Source organism: Labrus bergylta, chromosome 5, assembly GCF_963930695.1.
Source record: "Labrus bergylta chromosome 5, fLabBer1.1, whole genome shotgun sequence".
NCBI classification, from domain to species: domain Eukaryota; kingdom Metazoa; phylum Chordata; class Actinopteri; order Labriformes; family Labridae; genus Labrus; species Labrus bergylta.
In genome coordinates this window covers 3,742,709-3,767,025 of record NC_089199.1, presented here as the reverse complement: position 1 = coordinate 3,767,025, position 24,317 = coordinate 3,742,709, and the positions used below count along the sequence as shown (strand labels likewise).

At 39.4% G+C, this 24,317-nt stretch overlaps 1 protein-coding gene across 1 annotated transcript; it reads right to left on the bottom strand.

Annotated features, from left to right (window-relative positions):
- Window positions 1–15,931: 15,931 nt before the first annotated feature.
- Window positions 15,932–24,039, bottom strand: LOC109993815 (keratin, type II cytoskeletal 8). The gene is made up of 9 exons (XM_029279890.2): window positions 23,521–24,039; window positions 21,050–21,258; window positions 20,082–20,142; window positions 19,839–19,934; window positions 19,532–19,696; window positions 19,064–19,189; window positions 18,642–18,862; window positions 18,487–18,527; window positions 15,932–16,746 (listed from the first exon to the last, which is right to left on the bottom strand). Exons 1-9 carry the CDS (start codon window positions 23,971–23,973, stop codon window positions 16,445–16,447), a joined length of 1,674 nt encoding a protein of 557 aa, XP_029135723.1. The 5' UTR covers window positions 23,974–24,039; the 3' UTR covers window positions 15,932–16,444.
- Window positions 24,040–24,317: the final 278 nt, after the last annotated feature.

Here is a 24,317-nt window from a genome sequence, read left to right as displayed (position 1 = left end):
GCTAAAGTGGAGCTAATAAAGTGGAGAAAGAAGCTTATTGTTTTATGGCTTACACACCTTCAGGCCAGAGACGGACATTCCACACATCATTCCACATGTCAGGTGTTATATGTTTTTCTGTTTCTGCCTCTGCCTCTTGGCGTTTGATCTTCACTTTTCTGGTTTTCCTGGGGGGGTTTTCAGCTCTGCCTCTGGACGCTAAAAACCTGTTAAACAGCTCAAGCATGTTTGTTTAATTTGAGTTCTTTAGTCAACATACTTTATGCAACTTTACAGAAAACATGCTCTGTGGGTTAACACTGGAGTCATCTTTGTGCAATGTTATTTAAAACCACTAGCGCCACTATCACTTGCAGTACTACATATTTTAAAAAAACATGTACACCGAACCCCTCATCTGTGGAACTTTTTAAAAGATCCCTGATAATGTGCAGTAACTTTTGCAAATCCTCTTAGAGGCAGTTGCTCCAGGCACCTTCGTATCTGATGTGGACACACATTCTTGTTTTTAATTAGCAGCTTGTGAACTTGTTTAAACTTGTGAAATTTTGAATGGTGTGTTCAGCTGACATCATGAGTATCAACAATGAAAACCCTCCAACAACCAATCAAATGTCAATGGTGCTCTTTGACCCACTTCCTTCACATTTGTATAATATTTCAGTAACATATTTTTGCATTCAGGGATGTTACTCTTAAGCCATTAGGCATGGTCTTTTCAAAATTTCATATCAAAGTGTGTTTAGAATAGAATAGAACAGAATTACTTTATTGATCCCAAACTGCGATATTGTGGCGTTACAGCAGCAGGTTGTCCAAATACACAATATTGGCAAAAAACACAATATTAGCAAATTTAAACACAATATAATATTAAATACAAAGTAAATAAGCACTAAAAATATCAAAACTAAGAATGGGAATATATACAACCAGGATTTAACTAAGCATTACTAGTCTTAAATATGAAAGATTAAATGTACATGTGCTAAAACGGAGTTGTAAATGGACAGTATTGACATAGGGAGCTGTCCAGAGCTGTGCAATCAGTGATACTATAGGTCAAAGTGCATGAGTGTAGTCACGTTATCAGCAGAAACTATACAATATAACGGCGAGTAGACAGACAAATGAAGTGAACATGAGTGCAGGGATAATTTGTAAATTTAAACATGTGCAGAACCCAAAAAGGATATGACATTAAATGAAATGCATTAGATGTATTTGGTAAATGCTTTTACCCACATTTAACTATTTGAAGAAGAATAAAAAATTGCAGTTAATCGCTGGGTGGGTTTCAGGACTTTGTCTTTAGGTGTTTTTGGTGCAAAAAACAACAACATGGGAGTACAACAGATTCTAGACTAATTTCTCGGCCAATCTGCCAATCTAATGTCGGAAAGCGGTGAAAAGAAGTTAAGTGATGTGCTCGCCACTTTCAACCCAAATTGAGCTTAAATGAACAGCTATGCAGCTCTTTAAGCTGTGACAAGAAACAAGGTCGAGGATGCACTCCAGTCTGCATGAGAGAGTTGCACTACCCTGCAATCAATGGACTTAACCTGTCACAGAGTTCTACATGGCAATCACTTCCCATGTCATGGACAACATGTACAGGTTGTATTTGGCTTCATTTAATCAGATAGTAATTTAACATTACATAATTACTATATATAGATGATCTCAGAATCACTGTATCCGGAGATCATTGTTACTGTGAGCCATGATTTGTGCATCATTAGCTACTCTGCGATTCCTACCCCTAAATATTAGTCCAGTTTTAATCTAAATATTAATTTTGTCAAGAATTATGGCTGAACCCAAGCGCATACCAACAAGAGGTAAGGTGACAAAAGGGAATTTTATTTAAAAGCTTGCAGGGCTAGGGAAGGGGCGACTGGCTGGGGTCCAGGGCTGGAGGGTGAGGGAGTGAAGTTGGCTGGCTGGCGGGCTTTGTAGGTGGTGAGACAGATTTAAGGTCCTTGAGACAAGAAGAACAGATGTCAGTCAAGGTGGCAGGCAGGCTGGCAACAAGGCTAAACTTGAGCTGGACATGTGACTTAATTTCACACATTAAGTCTGTTTATTTGGTCCCAATCATGCTCACCATCAAAATTGATTTGGAAGATCTGTCGGGTATGCCTGTGGTCTTAAACACAAGTTTAGAAATGTTGAAAAGAGCAGGTCCAAGTGTGTTCCTTTCTGCAATTGGTTTGGATCATTTACTAAATACTCAATACGAATCGCAATAGAGTCTGAAGAAGTAGACTGAGAGCCACCTTTTTAAGCGGTCTTGGTACAGTTGTAATGTCTGCACCATGGCATCTGAAATAGTGTAATGAATCTATTCATAGTTCATGTGAAGAATAATGAACAAATACAAAATACAATCCAAAGCTTTTGGACACATAAACCCACCCCTACATGCTTGTTTTGGCGTCCACATAAAGTCATGGATGGGTTCATCATGAGGGAGTGCCGTTGAATTTTCTCTATAAAAACACCTGCGAAAGGTACACACCCTTACTACATAGTGGTTGCAATTCATGCATGGGATTGTTTTGTTGAGGCCAAGAGAGTGGAATGAGGTAAATCCACAAATGAATGTGTTGAATAAAGGGTTAGTTAGCACAACAATGAACAAGTTATGGATGTCTCTCTGAGAATGTTTCACTGTAACAAGCTTGGCTGCATTGCAGAGTTGCCCGTTTTGGTTTTTACACTGAGTTGCAAAGTCAATAGTTTGTTGGCATGCTAACACATTTCCAAATACAAACACACCGTTTGCTGAAAAAATGACTAGGAGATATGACTTCACAATTGTGGACTTTAACACCTGGTTTATAGCATCAACCCTCCACCCTGTCACACACATACACACATACACACTGACACTCATACACACACACACACACACACACACACAGACATACACATTGCCTCACTATAATGAGAGAAGACGGCAGGCATGGGAACTCTGGCACAAGCTGCAGTCTCACTGGATTACTATGACTCTCCGTCAGACGGGAGGGATCATGTCAGTTGTCTAGCCAAATAACAACCTAGCAACACAATCAAACATTTGCTTATGTGTGCTAGCATTCGACAACTTCTGCTTTTGGATGAAGTCATACACTGCGGTTGCACACAGTCTCTCTGATTTCATGTTTGGCACACAAACAGCTACATTGATCAACAATGTCAGTTTCACAGTTCAGCAAAAGAATTATAGAAAACACATTTCTGAAAGCTGTAAGATCTGTTCATTCATTATTATTCTTTAGCCATTCTAGCAGTGTGGTTCTTATGATAAAAAAAAAAAACGTGTGCTTGTATGTTCACCACTTTTGTCTCCACTGAAATATCTCACATGCCTTGCTTTGATCTTTGTGCTGACATTAAAGGTCCTTGGAGAGTATTCAAATATATTTGGTAATTCCCTGATCTTTGATCCAGCCCAGTTATCAGCAGAAGACCAATCTTATTTCTTAATTTGTGGTCAAGTCTTGGATCCCAGATTGTGTCATATTTGCTCCTTTGTTGAATGTCTTGGGATTATGTTGGAAAGAAGTGTTTTAACTTATCCTTAGTTTTATTTGTTTTGCAATAATCAATAAATAATTCAAGTGACCAATGACCAATTTCCTATACTGTACTACTATACACATGCCATTCTCATTAGCCTCAAAAGCATTTTGTGTTTTGTGGTAATTAGCTAATGTTAGCAAGCTGCTAAAAAGAGTTAAACTTCAACATGTTTTACTGTCAGTGTGAGCATGTAAACATGTGTATTCATATAATGGCATTTAGCACTGAGCACTTAGTTACTTATGTTGATTATATGTGGTGTTAAGCTCTCTGATTACCATAAATGAAAAGTGCAATTGGAGGCTTGATCCAAGGGCAACTAGACTTGGTTGAAGATTTTGGAGATGAGATATCTCAGATCTTCAACCAATTACAGTTGTATTTGGATCAAGCATCAAATTTACCATGACCTGGGTGACTAAGAACCTACACAGAGAAAAGCGCAATCCATTTGGCTTTTAACATTTTACTTACTATAGCTTCAACAAGTAAATGTGGTCATGAGACGCAGCAATGAAACAGCAAAGAAAAAAACCTTTTTGCAAAAAAAGTTGAACGTGACATTATCTGACAAGATGTTTATACGCAGAGCATCAATTTTCTATCACTGTAAGGATCTATATTAACATATATTGCATTGATTTTTTTAATTTGTAAGAGCTGGACCATATTTTAGTACCCGAAAGTGGTCTGATTTTCCTTAGTAGTGCTTATGATATTGTTCGCTAGCATTTAAGCAAGCATGCATTGCCTGTACAGGAAAACAGTCCATGTGGACATCGAAAGGGGTGAAACGCATTGGCAGTAATTCAATCCCAGAAACTATCAACCATCAGTAGTCATAGAACATAGATTTACATACATACATACATACATTTAATAATAGGTTCCAAAAATGACACCATAATAATTTGCAGGGGTTGTAAAATGTTGCTTTTGGGTGTTATTCATTCTGGACTGCTGTCTTATAAACCCTTAAATGTAGAATCAGGCTAATTGGACTTGCTGGTTCATCAGTGTTCTCGTTTTTTAACAGATATGTTGGTCTTAATATTGATAATAAAAGAAGCTCTTTATGAGCACAATAATCTTTTCATTCATTCTAATCTCCATTCCTTGATTTAACCTTAGACATGGCCTACATATTACATTCAATAGCTTACCTCACAGTGGACTGTTGGGCAGTCCTTATCGCGCACACAGACAACTTGTCAGAGCAGGTTTTTTCTACCTGTTGTCAACACATTCCTTGAACACCACCCAGCCTTTAAGTCAGGAGTTCAACACTTTTGCTGGCTTCACAGTGACACAATAGAGACGGCTCTACTGTAGTGCGACATATAAAGCCCTCACCCAAGCCTAGACATCTATGACTGATTTCAATAGTGATTAATAGAATGTACTGCTATATACTTTATTCTTTCTATACGATGACACCTATAGAATCCGACTACAAATCTAAAGAAAAATGGGTGAGGCTGCTCAGTCAACACAGTCATGGGTTGAGGCCCCTATAGGGCGTAAAACCTGTCTGCAGGTGAACCTTCCATTCAGAGAGTCAGAGACATGTAAAGATGACTTCTTAGATAATCGTGTCAGAATCACATTGAGATTAGATTTTGAGTTTAAATGTGTTCATATTTAAATTTTATAATGTCACTTATAGTTTTATCTTACTTTCTTGAAATGTATGTTTGAATGTAGGAAAGTAAAACAGCAGATTCAAGTGAAACTGTTTGAATATCCTAAAATGGAGTTCACAGAGATTATAACTCATAATTCAGTTTACTGTTATCAGAATGCATTGTCTTCCCACGCTGCACTGGGACAGAAGTGTAACTACCTCCTGTTATTGTTGCTGCAGTGCCTAGCAACCATGTCTAGTCATTACTTACATATCACCTTTATAAGTCACAATTATGAGGGTGTGAGTGTGTTTATGTGTGTGCGTTTCATTTAAAAATCGGTCAGAAGTTGTGCAATGATGATTAAGTGTAGTTTAGAGAGTTTTAATATTTTAAGTTAAAGTGTAAAAGACAATAGGCATCTGCAGCTTTAAACAGTAGACCTGTTGGCTCATACCTGAATACTAGCGTGTTTAAACAGGTGAAAGGAAACTGAGAATACCATCAGACCACCACACCCTTTCAGTCTTACACCTTCAGAATGCTACACATGATAGTAACAAATTATTAACTCCTGCCCATAAACCTCACTTGGCAGCAAACAAGATGCTATCACTTTGCAGCTGGCAAGCTTACCAGCTCTGAAAGGGCAATTTGGTAAAACTTGTTTCACACAATGTTAAAGTCAGACAGCAGAAAAACATTTTCTGAATGTAAAAAATGTTACAGTATCGTAACTCCCTATGATGGTCGCAGATATCATTACAAACTATTATGATTAATATCTTTGGAGATTATTCTATGTAGACATGGACAGAGGTAATAATGAAAATGTTTTTGAATGGATTGGTCACTTTTTTCAGGACTCTAATGACAAAATTATATTTAAAAAAAATGTGTGTAGCTTCCATGACTTTGCACCTTAAAAGCATTTCCTAGTGAATTGTATTGTGCTTACTGGCCAACCAAAAAAAGTACTTTGTCTATTTTCTAAGCGTAATCTTACAAACTCGGGTACCCAAGAACCCTGAGGTATATTTTTGGTTTCTGAAAACAAAAACAAAAAAAAACACCCAATTCTGCAAGAGCTGTTTTCAAAAATGGAACTATTTGTTGATTTTATGTCTGCCATGAAGCCTTTTATACACCATCATACACTGTCATGGAGGGGCACTGTGTCATTCATTTTCTACAATATGTATTTTTTTCATGATATTGAAATGAACAGTAACTATGCAAGAATAACAATAATCTGTTTATATGATATTGCATGTATTTTGTGAGGACCCCAGTGAGAAATCTTGTTATTTAAATATGTTAGTGGGATGTTAAATTACTCTTAGAATACAGCTTTAAAAAGATCATCAAAATATCTGAAGGTACAAGTTAGTTAGAAAATAAATCAATAATCTGCCGCACAGTGACTTCACTGTGACTTTATGGTGAACGAACAACGCATTCCCCAGTAGCTTCCTCATGTTCACACACAATAATCACATCACATGATGCTGATTATTGGAATCTTTTTATTTTTTCATTTTCTAATTGTACATTTCTGAAACCAACCAGCACCTAAGTATGTAAGTTGGCTGTGCATGAGGAATCGTTTGTCATTTGTAAAAGTTAATTGAAGCTTGATTCAAAGGTAAGATATATTTACTTTGGTTCAAACCCAAGTGTTTAGCCATTGTGCTGAACCAGGAATTTAGTCTGACACACCCATACATTCCTTACAGGGGAAGATATGTGTCAGAAACGCAGCGAGAGTGATTGTGCACACCCACAAGCTCTCCTATCAGAGTTGGACATCAGTGATTAAGTAAAACAGAACAACCCTTACACCTCAATATCTCCCTCTGAGTGTTTTACAAACTGATCACAAAATGAAACAAGTGGTTCCTCCTGCCCGTTCTCATTCCAAAATTGTCACACAGTAAGGGCCCCACAAAGATGTAGGTATTCTTTTGTGTACATGCAATGCAAGAGCTTTCAACTGACACCAACCTGTAGCAATGTCAGCAACACTGCAGCAACTGCACACAGTGACAAAGTAGATAAACAAAAAGAGAGACTGCTTCATAGGGAGCAATGAACGGTGGGAACATTCCATTCGGCATCATTAATCTGGATATCGTTAACCAGCACTATCGTTACTTTACAAAACATGCCTTTATTTTTTTTTTTTATTTAACCTTTATTTAACCAGGAAAGAAACTCGTTGAGATTAAAATCTCTTTTTCAAGAGTGTCCTGGCCAAGAAAGGCAGCAAAACATTAACAGAGTTTCACACGGACAACGAGCACCCAATCTTCCAAATACAAAATACATTAGACATTGAAAGACACAAATAACAAATCTGAACAGCAAATGTTTGTCAGAAATCATCCACAAAAAAACATCTACAGCCAGATGTATCCGCCTCCAAGCCATTTAACTTAGTCTTAAAAGAAGCCAACGAGAGAAATTCATTAAGTTTCAGCTCTTTTTGTAATTTGTTTCCAAGTAAAGGGAGCAGCAAACTTAAAGGCCCTTTTCCCCAGTTCAGTTCTGACTTTTGGAACAGACAGTAAGAAAAGGTCCTGAGATCGAAGGTTATAAATCCCTGTACTCTTCTGACTGATGAAGGACAGAAGGTACGACGGAAGCAGACCTAAAATAGACTTGTAGATTAAAGTATACCAATGTTTAAGTCTACGTAGGGTCAAAGAAGTCCATACAACACGTTCATACCACAAACAGTGATGAGTGAGGGATTTAAAATTAGTGATGAACCTCAGGGCTGCATGATACAAAGTGTCCAGAGCATGTAAGCTTTGCTGGATGGTTTGCATTTCGCAATCGCCTGAAGATCAGCCAGTCAGGGCCCATGCGAGGTTAAGATCATGCAGCAGAGTAGATAAATCTGGAGTGAACCATGCAGTGCTCCGACCTTTGACTCTGTAGCTCTTGAGAGGAGTATGCTTATTAAGAATATGGTTAAAACCCACATCTAAAAAGTTCCAGGCAATCTCAACATCCAGAAAGAGATATATTTTTACCCAATCAAAGTGAGTCATGGAAGAACCCCTTTTCTGAGAAATGTTTCATGTCACGTTTAGCTATGATGTGTGGCCTGGTTTTAGGTATTTTTGTATTCCTAACAGTTGCAACTACACAGTGTTCACTGATGTCGTTTGCAAATATTGAGGCATTGGTGTATTTATGAGGGGCATTTGTGAGAAGGGACAATGCACATTATCAACATTCTTAAAAATGTCCATTTTTATCGTCAGTCCCTTTTCCAGATGTTGTTTGCCATATTAGAATGAAATACTCTACAATATTTTCAGTAGTAAAAAGAAAACGTGGAGGAGACAGTATCCAATAATTGATGTAAGCAGAGGCCATTTACTGTACAGTGACCACAGCACTGATAAATAGAGATAGATAAATAAATATTGTTGCTTCTCAATAAACCACTCCTTAAAGAGGTCATATTATGCCCTTTTTGGGGTTCATATATTTAATCTATGTACCTACTAAAGTATGTTCACAATAGCTAAAGTTCTAAAGTGTCTGTTTTCATGTACTGCTGCTCCATGCACCGGCTCGCTTCTGACTCTCTCTAAGGCTCTGAAGTGCCCACGTTCAGAGTCCCCACTTGTGCCAAGTCTGATCTGATCGGTCGGCCTGTCGGCTCTGCCGTAATTGGTCAGTCGCTCAGCACGGTTCTCAGAAATGTCACGCCCCCAGCCACTTTGGCTGCATTAGCACCTTAGCACTACTGTGCTACCGCAGGCTACAGCATATCGTGTGTGTGCTACAGAAGTTAACGGGCGTGCAACATGACCTGCTGGGCTTGCCACAACGAGCCAATGGGCTTAGATCAGTTATATCACACTGACAAGATGTCACACTGGCAATAAAATTTCAAGGGAGGCTAGAACCGAGCGTTACATGCAGCTAATGCTGCAGCTAATAGGACGACGTAGGAGAAGCCGCATTTCCGCGGACTTTGAATTTTTGAACATAGATGTGCCTAAACATGCACAGGACACATGGAAAACACACTGAAGAGCATATAAAACCAGAAAAAACATAATATGGGCCCTTTAAAATTACATTAAATGAAACATAGGATGGTGACTAATTGATTGTGGTACTGAATTCCACTGATGTGATTCTCTGAAGGAAAAGACACCTTGGCTTTAACATTGTTCTCCTAAGTGGGATTTTGCCCCCCCCCCCCCCCCCAGCAGTGGTGGATCTGTTTGTGGCAGTTTTGAAGTAAGTACAGGGAGCTAAGCCATGAAGAATCCTATAAAGAACTAAGATTAATAATAAGAAAAACAGGAAAAAAAATCATTACATCAATTAGGCACATGTATTAAGCAACTACAGTGGATCTTTACACAGATCGTACGCAGATGATCCAATAATGTACATCTGCGTTTGCGTCTGCAGATCAATTCACACATCCACAAACAGCTGTGCATCAATGATTACGAGGAGGATGCAGGAGTTCTTTTCTCATTGTTGAGGCAACAAGAGACTCTTTCTCACATCCAGATAATTTTCTGAAATATTTCATCCTTAAACAAATGCCTCATCCCATTTCATACTAACACATTTGGAAAATGTATTGCAGAGTTTATTTGTCATGATGTTGTTCAGGTGCTTGTTACTATCGCCTTCTTCTGCAAATAGAATCAAAATTCCAGACGTTGTTTGAATATATTGTGACAACCAATCAGTCGAACAATCAACCTGTATCAGCTTGAGTGACAGAGCGTCAGTTTTTGATAGTCTGACATGATAACTTGTAGGTTCAGCAAGTATACTCAGTGTGACTGTGAGTTACTGTTTGATGATGAATGAGATGTGTCTCCCTAACATTTCTTCATGGTGTCACCTTTTGTCATTCTAACATATAGCTTTGTGTTAGAATGACAGCTGAGTGTTTTCTGTTGACATAAACTTACTCCAAGCAGACGTCTGCATGAAAATTCTCCACAAACTGAAAAAAACAGTGCAGTTTAACATGCACAAGAAAGGAATTAGAAAGGAGTATCTACAGTCCATTTCTGTGAACAAAAGCATCTTCCGGATAGAACAGATAGGGTAATGCAGCTTTGCTCTGAGGTTTGATCAAATATAGTGTGCAGAATGACATTTTGTGTTCTTTGGCATTGTGTAAGGTTGTGATTTTAAGTAACTCTGGAAACATATCCTGAGGTCAATAACAATCCATCATTCAGAGCTACACAGCTACATGCCACACTTTGGGATGGGCTGTTCACTTCTGTCAGATCATAGCTTAGCTGAATAGTTCAAACCAAACTAGTCCAGTTGACAGATGTCTAAAAGGTCTGCAGCAATTAACTAAAGGTATCTTTACGCTGCACTCTTTAGGAGATACCTTGCAGGGATGGAATGGCTTGTCAGTCAGTTTCAGTGAAAAGTGACAGACGATCATCACTGAGAACTAATAAAAACCAAACCCAAAATGTTCAGGATGTTTCAGAGGGGTGCAACCATGAAGGTGTGAATACCATACTGGGAAGGTGTCACATTTATCCCTTCATTGTACTCTCACTTTATGACCTTCCGTGGGTGAAATATATACTTCAAGAGAAAATGGATTTACAATTGGGCCCCTGTTGACCTCCAACCTCCACCTCCAGCCTTCAGGGCGCAGATTACATAAGCATCGCGCTACCTGCACATTCCCTTTCAGTTGAGTGCAAAGGACTAATAGCACATTGCACATAACCTCAGGTTTTCTGTTTGTCCATCCGTTCGAGGCAATTTGATTGTAAACAAATGATTTGGAGGTTGAAACCTCAGGCAGAGAGCTCAAGTTACACGCACATGTGACATTCCCTTTTTGAAATGCATCTTTACACGACATGGGCCGTTCAAGCTCTAAAACCTTGTTCCAGTGCTTCTGTTGCTTCATCGTTCTGCAGGCTGCACCACAACCCTTGTTGCTTTATACTCTCACTCTTAAGAAAAACAATCCAAACATTTTAAAAACTTTTTTTTTTTTTTTGTGTGTTGTAACTCTGTTTTAACCTCTAAGCTTTCTGACCATGCCTGGCCATTTCTTTATAACTACCACTTTGAGAAGCGAGCATGGAGTTAGAGTTGGGATACCACATCCTAGAGCGGGTTGGTAGAGATTACTTAAACATCGATATGACACACAGCCCCTCTAGCACAAAGGGCCCCAAAAAACGAGGGCGCAATGAAGAAGATGCCATAGCCTCATTGGTTCAACTGCTTAAACAAATTGGCATTTAGTTGTGAGACTGCTGCATGGCCTGAAAATTCCTAAGAATGGCCTTTCATCATTAAATCTGTTTTTTCTTCACTCATCATTCGTTGTTCTGATGGGTCCCTTTGCTGTCCTCCAAGACTTTATGACAACTTGCAAGGTTCCATGGACTTGGTTTTAAGGTTAAAGTTGAGATAGTTTGTGAAGAGTTTTTTTTTTTTAATTGTGATTTGGTATAAATCTGCAAAGATTGATTACAACACAGTTTTAAAAGGTCGGCCTTTTTCGTTTTTTTTTTGTGTTTCAATCTCAATTATAGCAGTTGGAGCCAAGCAGCTTTAAGATTCACATTAACATTTACAATAATTATGATAGACGTAGAAATTATATTACTAGTCATTCCAGTTGCAGGGAGATCACTTAAAGTTATGAATGTATGTGTCACGGATCGAGAAAACCAAGAGGAGGACCCAGATGCAGAACCAATAAAAATATTTAATTAAACAAAAAGGCAAACAAAAACTCACTTCAGAAATCCAAACAGGAGAAAACAAGGAGCCACGGGTAAACTGACATACGACAAACGACAAACACATACAATGAACTGACACAGAAAGTAAGAAACTCAGAGACTAAATAGACATGGGGTAATCAAACACACGTGAGACTCAGGTGAAGACAATGAGGGCAATCACAATGGAGGGAAACACACAGAGGAAGGAATGAACACAAGACAAGAAACACTGAGGACAACTACAAAATAAATACATGAAACACTGAAGACACACAGAACTCAAGAATGAACAAAACACACTAGAACATAAAGAAACACTAACCACTGAAAAACTAAAAAGACCAAATCATGACAGTATGATTGAGAAGGAGGGAGAGATAGGAGCTCAGTGTGCCAGGTGCCAATAGACGCATAGGGGCGATCCAAGCCTGAGCCATCCCTAACTATAGATTCTGTTTGTTGTTGTTGTTTTTGTTTGGCTAGTGCATACTTCTGTTTTATCAGAAGGGGCACACCTCAACCAGGTATCCAGACAATTTACACTTCCATTGCAAAGATTTGATCCTCGATCTTTCTGTCAGTAGTCTCCGCCCTGCACCTGTGGAGGAAATCAGACCTGTTAGTCAAACTGAGAGTGCAGCTTTTCTTTAAGGCTTGTCAGACTGTTTTTTTTATTTCAGGTCCTGTACAGACAAATCCAGGATCAGCCAAATTGACAGGGTGATTACTTGTATAGCCGCTGGTGAACTTCTGGCGTACTTAGACAATTAAATCTGACAGTTTACACGAGAAATCATAAATCTCTGGCGAGACATCAAACACTAATAGCTTTTTTACATGTAAGTGTTCATGTTTTATTTGACTGCCTGTTAGTTTAAGTGAATCAATCGCTTCTTTCACATTTTTTGCTTTGTTAGTGTACTGTATAACCAGTAATGCTGCCTTCAAGCTATGAGTTTATTTAATTTTGTTCTACAAGACAAAAGTCTGTCTTTGATGAGCTCATCGAATGACTCAATGTTGACTTAATACTGCCCAATTGTTCTGTCTGTAATCATACACTGATGTCATTGGCTGTGTCCTATAATACAGGTGTAACATAAGCTGGCATGCAAGCCTGCACTGGCAAGCTGCATGTAAAAAAAAAACTGTCTAATGCCATGCTACCAAAAGAACTATATCAATCATATATTCACTTTAAGATCTGCAGATGATTAAACTAGGTTATGATGAAGAATATTTAAACAAAAGACAAAATACTCACTGTTACAATGGTGGTTTGTGCAATGTAACAAGTTCAACACTTACCTGCAGGCAGTGTTAGATAAAGAGAAGAGCTTTCAATTCATGTGTCAGCATGTTTATTCTAACAAAGTGTAGGAGACGGACACATATTGTATGGATTGCATAACATGAAGGTAGAACTGGTACCTGTGACAACATGTTTGCATAGGGGTGTGGGCTGCACATCAATCACTCCCAGAAATGAAGCCAAGTTTCTATCAATTTTCTTGATTCAGTCATGTCGTCATAGCCTCACCCCGTACCTCACTTACATATCCAGAACATGTATTTCAGGGTTTATTTGTCATGGCTTATTCTTTCCGTTTCTTGGATTCAACTCTGACAGAAGTTTTATTCACAGGTGTAGTTTCTGAAGGTTAGCAACATGACAGTATGGTCAAAAGTACGTGCTAGAACAAGAACCAAGGTTAAGCAGGATTGTAGAATGAAGGCTTAATGATCCTGGTTCAGTGGGTGTGTGCATGTTGCAGGTTTTACAATGGTTATTGCATTTAAAAAGTTAAAATGATTTTGTATGAATGCATTGCCTAGATTTAAGAAATGAAATGAGTTAATCAATCCAGCAAGAGGTTTACATCCACTGTAACCTGCAGCAGCATACATACAGTGCTCCTTGTACAGTATACGGGGTTGGTAAAGCATGCTTGTGTGCAGCAGAATCTGTCAGAGCAGCTTCCTCTGCAGGGTGAACAGTCAGAGACAGAGTAATAATTATTCATCATTCAATTCAACATATTCTAACAGGAAACATGTTTTTACATTTTACCATTTAGCAAACACGCCCTCAAAAAAATAAATTTTAGAGGTCACATATTATGCAAAATACAATTTCCCATGTTTTTCGAACAGTGATATGTGTCCATGTCTCATCTACAAACCCCCGAATTATGAGAAGTCCACCCTTTCCCTCTTTTGAAAAAAAATGTGTGCTAAAACAGGCAGTTTTTCCAAGATTTTCCCTCACCACAAAGTGCAGTAACCCTTTTTTAAACTTGTTGAAAATGAGAATAATATGTGACCTTTAAAACCCTGAGGTTGCATTAAAACGGGTCGTTCTTTATACTATATTTCATTAACTGTAGTTAACTGTAATTCCACTATTTTCCCCAGAAATGTTGTCCAAAGGTGTGCTATTGTTCTTGTTGAGTTCGCAAACAGGGCTGAGAAGGATTCTGCAAGTTGACCTTATTGTACAACAGCAGTCTGGGTGCCTTCACTTTCAACACCTGTGTGTTCACTAGTCCACATTTTAAACAGTTTTGGTGGTTTTATGGGCCCATAAATGAAAATTGAGAGGATGTCCAGCAACTGTTCCTAGTACTAAGCTAAGCTAGCTAGCCTTAGTCACTTTAGAAAAACATTCAATTGGCCATTTGGTTTCAGACTAAGTAAACTGAACTGAGAACTGTTAAATAGCCCAGAGCTTTCAAAAAAGCCAATAAAACAACTTCAGGAAAGTGGAAAGTTTCACAGAGTACATAAACTACAAATGTCTCCAGGGGACGGCATGCCCAGACACACCTTGAACATAAAGCATCTGTGGCCGTGTTTATGATTCCTGTATTTACTGAAGTAGTCCTTCAGGGCTATTTAAAAATTATCACTTCATCTACCTTCTTTTTTCTTTAAACAACATTTATTTAGATATTTTGCACATACTTGCTGTCCATATCATTGCATAATAATTATTTACTTTTATAAATTCCTAACAAATTAAGTACTAGTACACAACGTCTGAACCATCAATCCAAAGTCTTACACAAAAAAAAAAAACTTTTTTCCATGAATTAAACTGTTCTCATGCAGTTAACTAATCTAGCCTTCGACGCTTAAAGTCCTCCACTCTGCACCAGTTGTACGTTAGCAGTCATCACTCTTTTAACAGCAATGTACAGTGGGTGGGATTGTCGGTCTTTAATGTAAGTTTAGGAGAGGCTGTATAGCCTCGGGCGCGGCCTTCTAACCCGTAATTCATGTTCAAACCTGTTCCTGTAGGGCTGAAAAGACCTCTTGAGTAATCATCCACTGAAGAGACAAATACCCTTTACCTCACTATAACCACAGGTTTAATGCACAGGCTCTCACATATATTAGTGTTTGCATTGCTTGTTATGATGTTGTCCTCGATGCAACTCTGGGGTTATTGAACACAACTCTAATTTGGATTTTGTGTGTGTGCTTTATGTACTTATTTACTTGTGTAATTACACACACTTTTTTTTACAGTAAGTGATTAAAGGTGGTGCTGACATTGCATAGAATAGAAACACATTACCTGAGATGTATTTTGTTAAAGAAAAACATTTGAACTATCTGGACTGAGACAGGCTTGGACTTGTGGTGTGATGTCATTATTTCTGTGATGTCAGCTTTCTCTCTATGAGTGCTCTAAAAAAAGTTGAAGTTGTGTGTGTGTGTGTGTGTGTGTGTGTGTGTGTGTGTGTGTGTGTGTGTGTGTGTGTGAGTAAAAGGATCTCTGTATGTGTGTCGACAAAGATTGACAACCCCCTTTAGTTGTATATTAAGTACTTTTCATAACAGTCTATCATTGTTTGAGGTATTCTAATTGTTTTTTCAATTATTAAACAAAAAAGGTTTAAAATAAAATCTACCATAAAAAAAGAACAGAACACAAATCGGAAACACTTTTTGACAAAGTTTATTGTTGAGCAAACAGGACTCCAGGTGTTGCCAGCAGGCATTGCACCAAAAAGTGTTTACCCCTTCACGTTATGAAGACTTTCATGACTGATGTTCATCTTACATCAATGTTTTACAACAGCAGGTAGTGATGCAAAGGTTGCTGTGGTGAAAGTGAAATGAGCTGGTCAAAAAAAAGATGGAGCAGCAGAGGAAAACAGGTGTGATAGTGCCACCTGCTGGCTAACCAAGTGTGGTGCAATTGTCACAGAAGGAATGATGCAGGTTGCAAGTTATTTAGAAACCCTGAACACAGGCCCGTTCATTAGCACCTCTTTATTAAGGATACCTGAAGGAAAGTTGTGTTTACACCTTTTACAGCTAAAATGTGCTTTAGAAAAAGGTATATCAATGACTGATTCATCTAAGAAATAGATAGAAAAACAGAGAGAGTGTAATTACTTATTCTTAACCTCCAAAACCTAAATCATGAAACTGACAATACGGGGAGAATGATCACTCCTCAGCCACAGCTTCAGCCTCCACCTGCTCCTGCTCCTCCTTCTTCTCCTCTGCTGCTGGCTCCTCGGTTGCTGCCTGAAGCTGCTCCTGCATCTCCTCCTGCTCCTCCTCCTTCTTCTCCTCGGCCTTCATCACCACAGTTTCGGTCTTGGTGACTGTGGTGCTCTTCACTGTGGCTCCTTCGAGGGCACTGAGGGCAGTGTCCAAGCCACTGCTCGCCCTGACTCCACCGTAGGAGCAGCTGACGTAGGACGGGGTGCGGGAGCTCTCCAGGCCGTAGGCGCTGTAGTTCATAGCTGCATGTTGAGAATAAAACATCTTTCATCTTTAATCTTTAAATGAGGTCATTGGGTAAAGGGGTCTGTATGAAGTTATTTTGAGACCATTGAACATATACACATCTGGATATTTTTCTGTGTCTGTCAGGGTTGGAGGGACTTCTTACTGATATTTTAGAGACGTCAGCCAATGCAGGCAACAGTAGCTGATGTGGTTTTCATAACTCACAAAGTGATTTCATGTGATTTTAATTATGATGTATTGCACTTCATGTGGCATATTTTATCATATTGTGTAGGACTTATACAAACTTAAGTTTAAAAACCTTCTGAACCTTTAAAAATATTTTTCTTTACTTTTTTAAACACCCCTCTCATCGAAAACATGGCTTATGGAACTTTTAACAAAAGTTAACTCCCTATATTGTTTTACTTCATTCTCTGATTGAGAATGTGTGGAAATGTGACATGTATTCATCTTTGTTCAATTAAAGTCATTTCCTAATGTAATTGGTTAAGAGGCAAATGAAAAAGCAGCTTTAGGGAAGTGGTGTTTGATTTAAAGGTGAGAAAATGTCTGAACAGAGATGCTTGTCTACAGGGCAGGCCAGGAAACTGTGTGGGGCCCCAGGCCAGTAAGGGGGCCCCCAATGGCTGACTAACTTTAAACCACAGCGGTGGCACAAAGTGAGTTTGCAATGACAGTAGGAAACCTCCCTGATGGCGCCCCATCTGACAGCATCTTGCTGCACTACCAAGCATCACGTGCATTATTACTGTGAAAAAGTTTGTCACTGAAAGTCACTTAAAGAAAAGAAAGAGAGAATGATTACTTAACATCATAGATAACATCATAGAGATGAACACTGGTTAGAGGGGCCCCGCTGTTTGCCTAGGGACCCACCAGACTCTAGAAGCACCACTGTGTCTAGAAGGAGAACACTTCTATAGAAAATGATTGTTTATGAGATCTCATCTGAAGCTCCCAAACTTTGAACACAATGTGAGTGAAGGCGGTTTCTTCATCCTGGTCTCCATTTGGACACCAGAGTGTTTTTCTTTTTTTTTATGGTATTTATTAGAGTGACAGGACAGTGGATCGAAGCAGAAATCAGGGTGAGAGAGCCACAGGCCGGATTCAAACCTGGGCCATCAGTTTAGAACAGTGTTTCCCAAAGTGTGGGCCGCGGCCCCCTGATGGGCCGTGTTGGTACTGCAGGTGGGCCTTCAATCAAGTATAAAAATAAAATGAATATCACAATAATGATGATTAATCATGGGTCAACCCTTTAAGTGATTAGTAAGGCATCTCATGACTATTCATAGACATATTGTTTAGTAAACCTTTGTGTCTATCTTGCCATAATATCATTTTGTCATGTCCAATAATTGACCCTTACTGAAAGTGATAGCTGTAGTCATAACTTTTATTTCATAACGGGCCTCGGAGTAATTTTGTATTTCAAAGTGGGCCGCAGCATTCATAAGTTTGGGAAAGGCTGGCTTAGAGGATAACAGCCTCTGTACACTTGAACTAACCACTAGGCCACAGGCGGTGAATCAAGTTAAATGTGTACCCTCATCTAATGACATTTATCATTTTGTTACCCAGAGATTCTGTTAACTATATACGCAGCTACACAAACATTTTTCATCTTAATGATTATTTTGGTATACTCCTGTCATGTGTTGACAGATAATAACACAAATAGCTGTGAAACACTCAAACTTTTTGCAGTCGGTACAACATGAACTTACATGTCTGCTTGGATACAGTGGTCTTGATTCCTGTGGCTAACCTATAGAAAACGTAAAAAAAAGATGAAAGCAGATTAATGACATGTATTCATGAAAAGAAGACATTTCTCTCCATGTCTGCATGTTGTTGTTATCATGTCACTGTAACATTTCACCTGTCCTCCTCTCCTTCCAGCAGTTTCCTGTAGGTTGCGATCTCAATGTCCAGAGCCAGCTTCACATTCATCAGTTCCTGGTACTGGCGGACTTGTAGAGCCATGTCCTGCTTGGCTCTCTGCAGAGCCTCCTCCAGATCTCTGATGCGGAGTTTAGCATCCTTCACCGCCAGCTCTCCTCGATCCTCTGCCTCTGCGATCTGAGTCTCCAGATTATTTCTCTTTGGGTACAGGAAGAATAGAAGAGTGAAGTGCTGTACAAACATTCAGATTTCTTAAAAGGTAAGGTCCTTATATCCTATTTCTTATTTAATGCTGAATATTAAGTTACTCAAAGCAAATAAATGAATGACCTCTTACAGTGTGATATGTACTAAATATACATATGTACAGTGGGTGGGATATAAATCTTTATGTGTCACCTGCGCTTTAACCATGTCAATCTCAGACTGGAGCCTCATTATCCTGCGGTTCATGTCAGCAATCTCAGCCTTGGTTGACTTCACGTCATCACCGTATCTTCCTGCTGACTGCTGCATCTCTGCATACTGGATAAGACAGGGGAGAGTCAGATCGGCACATTAAACACAATGTATTCCAAGTATGATTTTTTTCTATCTTGTAAGTCTGATGTTTTGCGGGCACACTTAGATTTGCAGTGAATCTGCAGTGAAAACAACCTGACATATAAACACCAGATGCATTTTTTTGCAGCAACAGATGTGCACATCAGTCGCCAGAAATAATGTCTTTGAAGGAAAAGTGCTTAGTGGAGGGAAGTTGTTACAAGTCAACAAGAAAGGACAACACAGATTCCTTCTACTCCCTCCTACAGCAGACTATACGTGCTGGTTGAAGGCTTTAATTTCAAATAAGACAAGTGCTCTCACTTTATTCTGGTACCAGGACTCGGCCTCAGCTCTGCTCCGGTTAGCGATGTCCTCGTACTGGGCGCGCACTTCAGCAACGATGGCGTCCATGTCCAGGTTACGGCTGTTGTCCATCTCCACCACAACAGATGTGTCCTTGATCTGGCCCTGCAGCTCCTGGATTTCCTACAAAAGGAGATTAAAGAATATTAAAACAATATAAATTGACTTGGAACATATCAAGAGGTGAATGTAATTTATTTTTAGATGCTGTTTTAAGATCTGTCGTTAATTTTTGAGCCACTGAAGAGTAAATTCAAGTTTTTACTGTGTCATAGATCTGCCTCAGGAACTCGATCTCATCAGAGAGCCCATCCAGTTTGGCTTCCAGCTCCACTTTGATCATGTAGGCTGCATCGGTGTCCTGCACCAGAAAGTCAACACAGAATTTTCAATAAGGCACTCAGCCTAACACTGAGAAACAAATGACCATTGTGTGAGCTGAATCTACTCGAAGGCTAATTATTGATTCAAGGTGAGGAGTAAGAAAAGAGAGAAAAGCTAAACAGACCTTCTTTGTCAGAACAAAGTTGTTCTCACACTCGTTGCGCTTGTTGATCTCTTCCTCATACCTGGAAACAAAGAGGGACACAGAATGTTTGTATGACCTTAAAATCAGAAGTCTCATCTGATTTCATATTTCATATGTTTTCATCCTTAATGTGTGCTACTACATGAAGCTTAATACAGGCTTCTGCTGTGTCCTTCCTGCTTGTATTCTTTAGTTGGGCAATCCTTCGCAGGAGAGCTGTTACATTTATTTTATATATTTAATATATATACTATAAAAAAACTTTATTAACCAGGGGGAAATATAACTTTTTATTGTTTTATATTTTAACACATACTGCACACACACAGACACAGACACACACACACAGACACAGACACACACACACACACACACACACACACACACACACACACACTCTGAAAATGAGTTGAGCGATGTCAGCAATAGGAGAATGCATAGGGCGCCCTGAGTAGTTGAGGGTTCATGTGGTCCATACTAGGACTTGAACCAGCAACCCTTCGGTTTCTAACCCAAGTCCCTGAGCCACTACTGTACTCCCCATACTGTGGCAATGTTGTTTCAGATTGGCCTTAACATAAAAATTGATAAGTGAAGCTTTTAAAGAAAATTGAATTAAATATGTGTTTTTTTCCTGAACAGTAATTTTCTGCATCTTAAGGGACGTATTTCTAACAGTGGGAAGAAGAAAAAGTGGATGTTCGATGACTGCTTTTAAATACATAATAACTGTTTGTTGAATAAAAATCTGCATGCAGCAACAGAAACCCATCCTGATGAGAGAGAACTGAGATTGAACTAGAGTCTTTAAAGCTACAGAGTCTGTGTGGGCTTGTGCATTTTTAATGCTCAAGTAGTCATTTGATCCATTGTTGATACACAAATATGATTATAGGCGTTTTAGTTGTAGGGTAAAATAGAAGGTTTGAAATCCTCTGTCCACTCACTTGGTTTTGAAGTCCTCCACCAGACCAGTCATTTGATGTAAGTCTGATTCCAGTTTGACTTTTTCATGACCCAGGTTGTCGAGCTGCTTACGCAGGTTGGCGATGTAGGCTTCAAACATGGCATCGACGTTGGAGCGAGACGTGGTCTGCTCCTGCAGAAGCTTCCACTTGGTCTCAAGCATTTTGTTCTGCTGTTCCAGGAAGCGAACCTGCACACACACACCACAGATTAGGTTTCAGACATCATTTACAAGTTTATAGATGAGTACCAGGAGCATGTCCAGGGGTGGCCTGGGGTGGCATAGGCCCCCCTTAGAATCGGATTAGCCATCCCATAATTCTTAACTATGATTGGCTATCATCCAGTCGGAGGCAGGACTACATTTTAAATCCAAATTATTGGGCTGTTTTGCAACAAGCTGCTAACACCTGGTGGCACTTTATTGTGTATCACGAATGAAGTCTATATATTGTGAGAAGAGTCATAATATTGTGTCTGTAAGTCTGAAGAGAATAAAGTCTTAATATTAGAATAAATTTGTAATATTACAAGAATTAAGTAATTTTATGAGAAAAAGTAGTATTTCAATCTATGGTTACACTATATGTTATTTTGAATGGGTATATCAGAAGAGCAGCCAGCCACCTTTACTTAAATGTGGAACATAAGATCATCTTGTGAAGTCATACTTTGGTACAAGTTTCACTAATTACTGAATACATCTTAATATAAATCTCAGAACCATATTGTCCTGAGTATCACAACTCTGGAAAGATTGTATAAGAAACTGAGTCTATTCAAAAGGAGGGAAAGCCTCAACGGCAGCATGAGCTATTTCAAAATAAATATTACAACCTTATTCTCGTTATCTTTTTTTTTTTTGTCTTTGGGTAGCTTTAATACTGTGTTGGACTACTTTAGGAGAAAATTATTCTCTCTGAATCTTTTAAGAGTTAAGCCTGGAAGTTTTGTAGGTTGACATATTGTTGTGTTATTTTATTTTTTTTAAAGACCCATATTGGTGCCATCCAACTACAAAAAGTCTGGACACCCTTCTGTAAATATGACCAGGCTAATGAGTGTTCAGTGACATATAGATTTTAGAATAAGAATGCATGTACAGAAAATGTGGGAGTGACTTGGAAAACTCAAGTGGATTAACTTTGTTTGCTGATGGACAAAGAATCCCGAAAGATCGACTGAAAGAAAAATGACTAATTGAACTTGTCCCACCTCCAACACACTCTGAATGTCACATCAATTAGTCCTTACTCAATTCTAACACACAGTGCTGCTGATTTAACACAAAGAGGCACTGTTTCTCAGTGGTGGTGACACAGTTTGCTTCTTTTACAACTTCTCTATTCAGCGTGCTGTGCCCTGGGCGGGGTCCAGCTTACACTCTGCAAACATGATGGGAGACAGGGAGCTCTGCATGTGTGTGTGTGTGTGTGTGTGTGTGTGTGTGCCATATCACCATGGTATGCAAGACTGAATTATTCTCAGCGGGATTCCTTAACAGTTTAACTCTCAGGGTGCCTCTTTAAACAAGAATGTATGGATGGGCGATAAGTAAAGAATCTGATCAATCTCAGGTAGAGAGGGCTGGAAGCTTCTGTCTGATAAGAAAGTCTTTTATAGTGTGTGCATTACAATGACTTATACTCCTGACAGGAAAATTGCTTTCTTGATTATTTTACAACCTCATAAAGTGGGTATTGTTCACATCACTGATAATCTGGGATAGATAGTGTTCTAATCCACTTGGTTTTTAACAAGCTCGTCTTGTTGCAAACCTTTCCCCCCGACCACTCCCACTCTTTTTACTTCTAGTGTTTGTGAAGCCTGTATACATTTGACATTTTAAAATAACGCAACACATATCATTTGCAGTTCCAAAATGCAATAAGACACATGGTCTTTTATCTGATTTCATAACCACTTTCTGAAGGATCTTGCTCTTTTTTGGATGCAGCACTTTTTCAAAAAATTGTTCTTTTTCTCTTCATCTCAGCCCTGTTTGTTGTCTTTATCCAGGTTGATCTGCTTATCTGAGCTCTATATGATCATACCTGACTGATAGCAGATGTGGAAGTTTAGCCTTGACTTGAAAAAGAAACCAAAATGGTATCCTCCACAGAATGACTGCTTTACAGACCCATGCAGGCTGTAGTGTGTGCAGTTCTTTTTTCCCTGTTGTGAATTGAGACCTCTTTCCCCTAGAGCTATTTTTTTTATCTTGCAGAAAACTAATTTCCTGTGAAGTTGTTGCAGTATTGTTTCCGTGATGAATTTGAAGGCCTCATCCCAAAACTCAAAGAAACCTACCAAATTCCACACAGAACATATTTTATATTAAATTGAAGCCAACCCCTTTTTTGATGATTTAGATGCAATTTTGATGTATTTTTTCTAATCTGTAGCCACACACATTTTTTTCCTGTCTCCCCTTATTCTTAAATTGACTGACCTTGTCAATGAAGGATGCAAAGCGATTGTTCAGGGTCTTGATCTGCTCCTTCTCCTGGGTGCGGACAGCTTGGATAGTGGGGTCAATCTCCAGGTTCAGGGGGGCCAGCAGGCTCTTGTTCACAGTCACTGCAGTGATGGGGGTCATCATGTCGTTGGCCATACCACCTCCCATACCTCCACCGAAGCCCATATAGCCAAACTCTACTCCACCTCCTCTTTGTCCGGACCCCCCGGCACCATAACCCCCGACCACTTTAAACCCCCCGGCACCCACAGCTGCACCACTGCTGCCCACTCCCCCATAGGAGCTGCGGACAGCATAGCTCTGCCTGCCACTTCCCGCACCGTGCCCCCCGTAGCCGGAGAAGGAGCGGCTGCTGAAGCCTTGAGATGGGCCCCTAGAGGAGGACACAGTGGAGAAGGTGGTGGTCTTTAAAGCTCTGACAGACATGGTCAAAGAAGTGGTGTGAGAGGAGAGAGTCTGCTGAGGAGAGGAGAGCCAGGCAGATGGACCCTCCCTGGTCCATGGTGCTATTTATCAGAGCAGGGGAGGGACCCTGCTGAGGTATGATTGGCTGCTACCCTCAGCAGGGGAGTGAAGGATGAGGGGGTGGGGGTATGAGGGAATGTAAGGGAAGACAATTTGCTCGTGTTACACATTTACTACACACTTGGAGAGAGCAAAGAATTACATAATAGCCAGTGTGCCAGTTTCTATAAAACTACTGCAGAAACATTGAAGGTTATTTTCCACCTTTTAGACTTTTATGACCCAACACTTTCATCAAGTAAACT

Coding starts and splice junctions, on each gene's coding strand:
- LOC109993815 (XM_029279890.2), bottom strand. CDS start 23,973: ATGTCTGTCAGAGCTTTAAAGACCACCACCTTCTCCACTGTGTCCTCC. Junction 18,528..18,641: donor CTGGAAGGAGAGGAGGACAG/GTGAAATGTTAC, acceptor CGTTTTCTATAG/GTTAGCCACAGGAATCAAGA. Junction 16,747..18,486: donor CACTGTATCCAAGCAGACAT/GTAAGTTCATGT, acceptor CTCAACATGCAG/CTATGAACTACAGCGCCTAC.